A 10,479-nucleotide genomic window follows, 5' to 3' on the forward strand; every position below is an offset into this window, starting at 1 on the left:
TCTACACAAGGAGAGTTTATGTATCTTAAGCATATGCTACATACCTTTTATCAGCTCATAAACAGTCATGGCCATAAATTCACATAGCAGTGAAAGGGAGCCAGGGTTTTCATCCCTGCAGAAACAAGTAAGGAGACTTTAAGCTAGAAATAAACTTGCCCATTGATTTGTCCACAGTGTAGAAAAAAAGTAGGTAGTTTAATCAGTATTAAAATGGACATTTTAATTTTTAATTGATACAGTCTCATGGAAGTTTCAAAACTTACATCTGAGGTATCATAGTTTTAGTTTACACTATCCAAAGCACCCACTGCAGAAGTCAGCTGATTTATTTGGTGAAGCTTTCTGAAGGCATGTTTTCTGGGCATATCACTCTGTTCAGTATCAGGAAATTTCCAGTAAATTAAGTGATACAAGCTTAGAATAAAGGAGAGGGAAGCCAGTGCACTATATGTGAAAATACTTTCTACGTGGAACTCCGGTAGTGTTCTATTGCATGGCAGTGAGTATCTGGCTGGAATCACTATTTTGCTGACAACAGCAATTTAAAGTATCATCATGATGTAATACATCTGACACTTTATTTTCCATTTCACTGCCCTGCAGAGGCAGACATCTTTAGGTCTTCAGTTTTTCTTGCAAGATAATTGCATTACAGTCCACCTGCCCTGCAATGTTGTATTAACCCAGCCAGTAAAAGGTTGAGGGTACAATGTGCAGTTCAGCTGGCAGGAGCTCAGCAAGCTGGCTGGCCAGCTGGATTACACTTAGCTCACAGCACAGCAGCTGAGGCTGAGAATTCCAGAAAGCCAAGCTGCTGACACGATTAGCGCCTTCGCGTGCATTTGTAGAAAACGGGACTGGCAATAACGGTGTAGTACTTGTACAGCCTTGAACAGAGAAATAAGACAGCTTGAAGGGCGAGGAAAAATGTTTCAGAGCAGTCAACAAGTTTTGTGTCAAGTATTTGAGTAATGAAGGATGTCTGCTGCTGCACAGTGATGAAATGTACCATGCAGTAATGGAGTAAATGCTGTCATAAAACGTGATCACTCTGGGAGACAGAACAGGTCCCCAGAAGAGACTGAAGTGCTTAATGAGGCAAGGAACCCAACTTCATCACTGACACCTCTTTCCAAAAGCATCGCTCAGCTGCTGCCTAACTCTGAGATCTAAACTTCAACTACTCACACAGGGGTGTCTGTAAAGTTGCCTTTGAAATGATACTGCCAAATAGTTTGCTTTGATCCCTAGCTCAAACTGATAAGTCAAGCCAAGATCCTTAAGTACCAGAGGCTATTTCAGCAGATAAGCTCTGAGTGTGCCTAACCAGAGTACTGAGCCATGGTGTACAGTTAAAGCACTAACTGGATATGGGACGCGGGTTGAAATCACCAGCAAATCTTACATATGATGAGATGAAATTTAACTATGCTTAACATATGTTTAGATTTTCATTTTAATACTGATGTTGAAATATTTTGGTCTGTTGGAAAAGAGACACAAAAAGCAAGAGCTACATCAGACTTTCTTAACAAAAGCAGACACGTAGACTGCAGATTTTGAGAAACCTTTTTCAAACTCAGAAGGCTGGTTAAGAATCTACATGTTGTCTCTAGACCCAAAAGTGACTGGATATCGTTCAAACACAGGAATAAAGAAGAAAGAAATCAATGCACCATGCATACAAAACAACTTTATGTAAACACAAAGATAGCAGGATATGGAGTCAGCCTCCTCAGTGCTTGTATTTATCCCACTTGTTCTATACTGAAGTTGAATTCAACAGAAAAGAGGAAGACTGCCTTGCAGCCAAGGACTGCATTACAGTTGGCTTTTTCCCCTGCCATGAGGCTGTCAGAACTTTAGTCTGTCACTGAACTTTCAAAGGCAGGGCCTGATAAATTGTTTGCTTCCGATTTCTTGATTGAGCAGATCAGTAATTAGTAAATGGCTTTATTCCTTCCTGCAGCTTGGAGTAGCTGGGTTTACCCCAAGAGGAAAACCAGCAATGTGTTGTGCCCCAGACACCACTTACCATGCCAAGGAGCTCCCAGCAGGAATTTTGTGTTGCATAAGAGTATGGATTGTACTGCTTACTCTGTGCTGCTGCAGCACACATTCCCAACATTGCTCCGTGGGACGCATTGCCAAATTTAACGTTTAAAATTAAGTTTTGATGTAAACCTCTCACATGAAAAATAGACACTATTCAATTATTGTGTATATTATTTCACTGCCCTCCTAGGCTTTAATAAACAAAAAACCCATGCTACAGAAACTCTGGGGAGGAAGCAGGAAACAAAGAGCTTTGCACACTATTGAATGCACACAAAATTGAATCTTTTCCCAGTCAGACGTACAGCTAAACACCAAAACAATATTCTCCACTTTGAAATGAGGAGAAATATCATGTATGGGCAGGTTCTGTTTAAAATAATGTTATTGTCTGTTGTTAACAGAGTTCACTTCATCAAAAGAATTTGTCAGTCAATTTATCAAAGGGTTAAAAGCCTAAAAGATGTTTTAGATGAAAAGATGACAGAGAGTCTGCAGTGCCTTCCCACTGAGTTGTAAACATCTGCCCTTGATACAGTTAAGCAGATAGTTTAAATACAAAATATAATTAAATAACAGTTTGAATAGTGTCTTGATCATAAAGTGGACAATTCTGTCAATTGTAGGTAGTGTATAAATGGACCAACAGATCTCTACCAATGTAACAGAGAATAGAAGCCACATTACTTGAAGATATTTCTCTTTTTTTAACTGATATTCTTTGAAGCTCTGAGTTACATTTTGAAATCTCACCTAAGAGCAAAATGTCCCATTTCACTTCGTATGTACAAATGAGTCATTCCCAGTGATTTCATTAGGAACTTGATATATTTAACTGAGAATATAAAATCAGTAACCCAAGAGGCACTGGTTGGCTCTTATACACTTGGAGGACAATGTCAAGTCTATGCCTCCTTACACAAACCCTCTCCTCTATTTTCCTAACTGATAAAAAACACCTATTTTGTGACCATGTAACATCTGGATGATGGATGTAAATATAAATGCAAATATGAAGGAGAACTAATGCTCTAAATTGACTAAGGATAAATGCACTGGTTTTAACCTGCATTGCAACAGTACTTAAGACGAGGCTGAAAAAAGTATTACCAGGGAGAGGACTGACACATTTCCTCCAATTATTATTTACAGATAAAAGAAAAACAGCACAAGTATATTCAGGGCATTTGGCAAGGCAGAAATCAACTATTTATTGCTCATGTATCGTTTCACCCTCGACCCAGAGGCCAGGCACCATTTCATACAGTGGGTGACATCAATTAAAGTACTCAAGGAAGTGACCCCCCAGTGCCAAACAGGAAGGCACAGTTCCCTTTCTGTACCACATGCAAACTTTTTCATTCATGTGTACTTAAAAAGCTTCACTTAGTCTTAATTTTGTGTTCCCTCACTGAATTTAAACATGGCTTTCTGTAGAATTTCCTTGATTAATTATGCATACCTTTCAAAATGTTGCTTCATGTGTTTACTTGCATAGTACTTTCCTTCCCAAAGACTCCTTTCTCCAGAATATCAGAAAATATTCCCTCTCCTTATCTCAGCAACTGGTATTTTAAAAACAAAAATACACTGTTTCAGTATGTTTGAAATTATTCTGAAGACTGTGTATCAATCCTTACTTTACTTGTCAAATGCTGACTAATGGAAAACTTTTGAATAAAAGAGGTATTTTGTTAACATGTAAGTTAAGAGAAAATAAAATGAAGAACAGAAAATGAAGTTTTGCTGCCCAGAGCACAGAAATATATATTCCAGAAAGTAGAAGGCAATAATTCCTAGGCAATAAACTACCACTTCCTTGCTCAGAGACATGATGCCTCTCCACACAGCCCTTCCTACCTTTTTTAATGCTGCAGCATATTAGCAACTCATATTTGAATTTATTCTTTGCTTCTTTCACCAAAACAAAACAAAAACTCCCTTTATTTACAATGTACTGGAAACAAAATTATCTTGGAAAGCAAGAGTATCATGGAATCATTGTTCCAATGTGGGGGTTATTTGTTGGGGTATTTTGTGGAGGCATTGTTTGATTTGTTTGGGTTTTTTTAAAACATATTTTATTTTAAGCAAAGTGGTTTCTGATTTTAAAGCTTTATTCCCATATTAAATTCAGATATGAGATTTGCACTGGGCCAAAAGTAATGTTTGGCTTTGATAATTAAATGCTTCAAATACAAGGATGTGAAAAATCAGTCAATTCTAATTCTGCAGAACTTTAAGGGATGAAGCAGCTATGGGTTATCAAAAAAAGTTTTATTTATATTAATTTTTAGGTCTTCTAATTTCCATCAGAATTGACTTTTTTCTTTCTCTTTTATTCTCCTTCAGCTTTGTGATTAACTGTTCCTTACAATCCCAGTGCTTAGTTCCCTTCACCCACCTCATCCTCCTATTTCCTTTTATTTTTAGCACCTACAGATTCTATCCTTGATAATTTTTTTGGTAATTTCACCTGAGCAAAATCCAATTCTGGTTAGCTTTATGCTGCTGTTGCTTTTGACACGGGTCTTATTATTCAAGAAAGATGCAAACCCAGTCATTTTGAGGGAGGCAGGGCAGAAAACCTCTCTTAGCATACTCAGCCCTTTATGGGTGTCAGGCTAACTGGGAGTCTCAAGCTTTGTGACAGCAGTAAATTCAGTGTAGCTCCCTGTCACTAGTTACTGTGACAACAGTACCTGGCAGGGATGGGCCTGTGACAATCAGCACTTTGTGAGGCACCTTCCCTGCCTGCTGTGAGGACTCCTTCTAAGGTCAGTTCTCAAGCAGTTTCTGTCCTACTGCCTTGTTTTGGAAGATAAGAGAATTTACTAGCAGAGATGAGGGCTGTTTCATGCCAGCTGCTCTTTGTGTCCAAGAAGATTTCCAGATATGTTTAATTTACAAGTATAAGCACAGCCTTACAGCGGAGAAAGCCTGCCAAGAAATTTTGCAGAGGGAAAAGTTACTTAGGCAGGGACATTCTAATGCTGCCTTCCAACTAACAATCCATTTGTGTTGTCTTATTCTCTTTTCATCTCCTCAGCTTTCCTACTTTCTTAAAAAAAAGACACCAAACAACAAAAAAGTGTTTTCTTTCCTTGTGAGCCAAATACTTGCATTTTAATTAGTAGAAACCTTCCCCTTGCAACCCCTCTTTCTTCAATACAGTAGCAGCACTTACATGAGAATTGTCAGGTGCTCTTCTCATTTTCATCATCTGCTACTTCTGTTTTGTGATCATTATCAATCATAATGCATCATAAACTAACTAATTAGGCCATCTAAATTTGAAAAATTTGAAATAGTAATTTAAAAAAAGCCACACCATCTCATATGCTCCATAGAGGCAATTTGCATATAGAGCTATTTTAAAAGCACAAACTGAATTTGAAAATGATTGTGGGTAAAGGAGGCCATCTAACAGACTCCAGCATGGGGGACAGTTTAATTGTTTTGGCTGTAAATTGGTAAGTGGACAGTTAGTGCTTCAGGTGAGCTGATCCTCAGCCTTCACCAACATCTTGCCAGGAAAAATCACCATGTTCTCTATCCCCACCCGAAGTTTTGATTTCCTACCTAAATTGCTAAACATAAGATAGAGATTGTAAATTCAGACTACTTCAATACTACTTTCTCAGAATTCAGTGTAAATGCATTTTTTTGGTAGCAACTGATACCCTCCAACCAGTCACAAACACACTGGCTGTGTTACATGTTCTTATGATGTCAGAGCCAGCCCCGGGGCCAAAATATATACAAGACAGACACAAAAAAAAGTTAGCTATTTGTTGATTTACTCTTTTATTCTAATAAATGGCCAGCCTGAATTTTTTTTTTTTCTTAAATGCAAGTAATTGATTCTCTGGCATCAAAAAAAATTCAAAATCATATGATCTGAAAATGAGAGCTTAATATCTATGGCATATAATTGATTCTCTAGCATCAAAAAAAATTTCAAAATCATATGATCTGAAAATGAGAGCTTAATATCTATGGCATAGCAGCCACAGAGTTAATGAAGCAAAGTACTTGGGCAGAGAAATGCAGGGAAAGCATTATTGTACAAATTTGTACAAATTTATTGAAGATACCTTCAGGTATCAAAGAAGTCAGATAGTATATGTTTATACTATTTGGTTATGTTTATATATTTTCTCCTATAAATGTATTTTACACATAAAAGAGAAGTTGAGACCACAGTGGAGAGCTCAAAACAACTTGAGTTGTTTAGATTTTCAATTGCAGAATTCTGATATGGTACAAGGACTTAATCCTTTGCACATCTTAGAACACTCCTACAGCACTGAAGATCTTTTCCACACAAGCCTGTAAAACTTGTTATTGTAATTCTTTCACAACACAGAGCTCTGTAGACAAAATACCCCACACATAAGCAACAACTGAGCCTTTAACCTTGCACTTATGAGATCCAGAGAGCTCTGTAGACAAAATAAATACCCCACACATAAGCAACAACTGAGCCTTTAACCTTGCACTTATGAGATCCACCCAGTTAAAAGAATGAAGCAAAGGCCTGAATAATTTCAGCTTACTGAATAAAGGGTGGAATCAGGAATAAAAATTGCATTATTTGAAATGTTTCTTTGATGAATAAGGTCAATGTGTAAACTCTGAACAAAACAGGTCACTAAAATAAGAGAGGTTTTCTCCTAGGGACAAAATGATCATGATCACATGACAAATCAGTTATTGTTTAACCAGCAGCTGAAATAAATCAGACACTGTAAGAACAACAGCATAGAGATTTATATAGAATAAGAAGAAATAAAGTTTAGACTTCAGGTGTACTAACAAATTTTAATTTTGCATTCACAAGCCAAGACTTCTGGAGATTCTTAAAAATCCACTTCAGCACCATCCTGATCGTGATGTGATCACATCCTGAGAGTGACAAGGCAACAAAAGAAGCCACCAAAACAAACGACTTCAAACACATGCTGAACAAAAAAAAAAAAAAGCCAGGTCAGAGCAACTTTAAGCTATGAAAATCTGTACAGCTACAAAACAAAACTTACTACCAGTTAGGATTACCTGAATTTGCTGTAGTCAAAAATGAAGACTGAAAGAAAGGTTAAAAATTTTATGAGCATTTTAAGACTAAAAGCTTTGAGGATAAATTAAAGGAAGTGTTCAAATTGCATTTGCACAGAACACTGCAGAATGAAAGAGGCCTGATCTCTGGGTAGAGTTCTTTCATGCATCTGTAACAACAGATGTTAAGTAACCTCTCCCCTCCCTCCCCTCTGTTTCAGCACACACAGACGTTCAAGCTTAGAATCGTTAGTGGAAAGGGAAATAAAGGTTGGGAAGAACAAGTTGTAGCAATATGAACTCATCCAACGCCCCCAAAAAGTGGCCATGAATTATTCAACAGACTAAGAGTTTAATGTGCAAGAGGCTAGAGAACCCAGGAAATAAGGAACAATCTAAATATAAATTATGGACAAGTAATGGAACTCAAAGACAACACCCAATCATTGTAACTAGAGAGTGTGGAACATTAATAATCATTTAGAATTAAAGAATTCAATACAAAATGACACAAAAGACAGCACTACAGCAGTTAAAAGAGGATATTATAAAAATCTAAAGCAGACACTTTGTTACAAAGATGCCAAGATACTGAGGAAGAAAAAGCTGTGATGTTTAAGTGTGACATTGATACATGTGGGAAGAGAAAAATACCCAAAGAAATGAAGGAAGCAGCAAGAAGTTGAGCTTCAAGGCCATGGTAATTATTGCACTCAGAGACGCCAGATGTGCAGGGTGTGACACGGCATGATGTGAAGGATGCTAAGCAATGGAAAGCAAGGCGTGCCGAAGCAGGAAAACTTAGCAGCTCCCGAGAAAGCACTCGGAGACACCAGCAGCCGGGGTGAGGGCCCTCAGGAGCCGAGAGAAAGACCTACTCGCTCCCTGTTGCGGAGGAGTGGGACGCAGAGACCCGGGAGCTGCCCACGGGCTGCAGAAGCCCCCACAGCCCCCTCGGCCCGGGTGCTCCCTGAGAACACGGCCCCGTCGGTGACCGTCAGCCTCCCTGGAGCGCCCGGGCCCGCACCACCCCTCAGAAAGGGCCCGAGACCTTTCCCCGTACCCTCTTACTGTGCCTCCCGCGCCGTCCCGCAGCTGCCGGGGCTGGCGGATGAGCGGCCGGGCCCGACCCGGCCCCGCTCCCGACGCTCCCCTCAGGCCGCCATGTTGTGTTCCAGTCGCCCCGGCAACCGCGCACGCGCCGGCCCCGCGCCGCGGCCCGCTGCACACGGCGCGGCCGGGGCGCGCATGCGTAGTGTGAGCGGCGTGGCAGCGCCCCGCCCCTCCCCGCCAGGTGCGCGCACAGGTGCGGGAGCATTGTGGATGTCGCACCCTCGGATAATCTTTTTCTTTTAAGGAAAAGGAAAGACAATCCCAAGGTGAACGGGCTGTCTGGACGAGAGCCACCGGGACTGAAGTGAGGAGAATGGAGCAGTAACTGGGGGAAACGTAATTTCGGTGGTGCGAGATCGCAACCCATTGGCCACCTACCCAGAAGGGACCCCAGACTCAACCGGAACAAAAGAACTGCGTCTGCGGACTCATTAGCATGAGAAGCGAGATGCTACTACCAAATAGTGGTTTGAGTACTAATTAATAGAAAACTTACGTAGTCGGTAACGGAGGAATGCTGATGCCTTTGTTTGTTAAAAAGGTATAGCAAGTGTGAAGCTTTGATGATCACTGGGCTAGACTTTTGTGGGATACCACCTAGGTATTTTATTATATTCCCTGCTTTGCGCAAACTAGAGTAAAACCCTAAATACCTCGCCTCGAGGTGTCGATTGGAGTCCCGACTCTCCGGGGATGGCGGGGCTGAGCCGCCCGCGGGTGAGGGGTTAAGGAGGGGTTAAGCACAGCCCTTGGGACAAGAGACGTGCTCCATAAATCCAGCGGCGGGCCCTGTCTGCTGCCAAGCCTCCCGCGGCCGGAGCAGCGCCCCGGCGGGCTCAGATCCATCCCCGGTGGTGGCCTGATCCCTGGCGGATCCTGCGCGCCACTGCGGGATGGGGAGAGCAGCCGAACCTCCAGCCCGGCAGAGAGAAGGGCCCGGGCAGAGACCAGGGCTGTGTTCTCACCGAGCTGTCTCCAAAACCCTGCATTTTGGAGAGCTGTGTCATCCCCTCCCTGTCCCCGCCGCCGGTGTTTGCCTCTTGCTGAACAGACATCCCGTGCTTTAACGTAGGCTTCAACGGTGAGCAGAAAAGTTCTTTTCTATGCAGGATATGTAGTAAAAAAAAAAAAACTTTAACGTAGGCTTCAACGGTGAGCAGAAAATTCTTTTCTATGCAGCATATGTAGAAAAAAAACAAAACACTAGGAAAAGGTGAATTTTTTGTCCGTGCAAACCAGGATCCTAGCAGTGTGTTAGAATAGTAGATGCTTTTTAAGAATGTTCAAATATTTAAATCAAAATAAACTGGAATCATATCTTAGTAAACTTCAAGAAGTATTAGCCTATTGACGTATAGGTGAAGTTGTCTCTGATTCCGCCTTACAGTTGTTCCCTACCAGGAAACTATCTCTCCCTATCTCTCTCTAGGCAGGGAAACGTTTTCCGATTCGCTTTTGGTTTTGCTGAGGAGTTAAGCGTGTGTTTCCGTATGCGCGGCCCGGCTCCGGTGCTCCCGGGGCTGAGGCGGCTCCTCGTCCTGTCTGTCGACCTTGCTACTGCAGTCCAAGGGTGGAGCATTGGCATGGGATTGTCTTTATTTATCCCGGAGGGAAACGAACGCACAAGTGGCCGGTTAGCTCAGTTGGTTAGAGCGTGGTGCTAATAACGCCAAGGTCGCGGGTTCGATCCCCGTACGGGCCACAGGAGTTCTTTTTCTCCTTCCCCTCTTTTTTTCCCCTCTCCTATTTGTCCCAGCGATTCCCACCCACCTCACACGGTTGTGCTGAGACGCGGGGTGATCTCTGCACAAGGGCACGGCCGGGGGGTGGCGGGGTTGTGTGTCTGTCTGTCTGTCCGTCCGTGGGGGGCTGGAGCGCTCAGGGCGGCTGCAGCGCGGACCGAGCTTCACCGCGCGCCTGCGGCTGCTGGAGCCCGGCCGGCCCGGCAGAGCGCGGGGTCGGCTGCAGCGCGCTCGGGTGACCCCTCCGGGCTCTCTTCTGCCGTGTGGGCTGCACTCCCCGCGTGATACCCGCTCCCCCGCCCGAAACGCCTCCCGGTGAGAGCGAGTGGCGGAGCGTGCATTCACAGAATGGGTCACCTTGCAGGAGACCACAACTCCTCCAACCTCCCTGCTAAAGCAGGCTTGTACAGCACACGGCACAGGATTGCGTCCAGACCGTTATGGGATATCTCCAGCTGAGGGAGACTCCACAAACTCTCTGAGCAACCTGTTCCAGTGCTCGGTAACC

The 10,479-nt window shown here is 42.6% G+C and overlaps 1 protein-coding gene, 1 long non-coding RNA gene and 1 other non-coding gene across 3 annotated transcripts in view; 1 reads left to right on the plus strand and 2 right to left on the minus strand.

Moving 5' to 3' along the window:
* Positions 1–4,622, minus strand: part of MOK (MOK protein kinase) — a 27,647-nt gene extending 23,025 nt beyond the window's left edge. Inside the window, 6 exon segments of the mRNA XM_041418731.1 lie at positions 45–115; positions 1,689–1,711; positions 1,713–1,770; positions 3,521–3,581; positions 3,584–3,610; positions 4,535–4,622. Coding sequence (XP_041274665.1) covers positions 45–115; positions 1,689–1,711; positions 1,713–1,770; positions 3,521–3,581; positions 3,584–3,610; positions 4,535–4,622 — 328 coding nt within the window.
* A 1,886-nt stretch (positions 4,623–6,508) lies between these two features.
* On the minus strand, positions 6,509–8,299 carry LOC121334708. The gene is made up of 3 exons (XR_005952475.1): positions 8,180–8,299; positions 7,117–7,144; positions 6,509–7,022 (listed from the first exon to the last, which is right to left on the minus strand). It is a non-coding gene; the product is annotated as an uncharacterized LOC121334708 (long non-coding RNA).
* A 1,558-nt stretch (positions 8,300–9,857) lies between these two features.
* TRNAI-AAU lies at positions 9,858–9,931 on the plus strand. Its single transcript has one exon. It is a non-coding gene; the product is annotated as a tRNA-Ile (tRNA).
* Positions 9,932–10,479: the final 548 nt, after the last annotated feature.

The sequence above is a fragment of the Onychostruthus taczanowskii genome, unplaced genomic scaffold (genome assembly GCF_017590055.1).
Source record: "Onychostruthus taczanowskii isolate IOZ18803 unplaced genomic scaffold, ASM1759005v1 scaffold1, whole genome shotgun sequence".
Taxonomy (NCBI): domain Eukaryota; kingdom Metazoa; phylum Chordata; class Aves; order Passeriformes; family Passeridae; genus Onychostruthus; species Onychostruthus taczanowskii.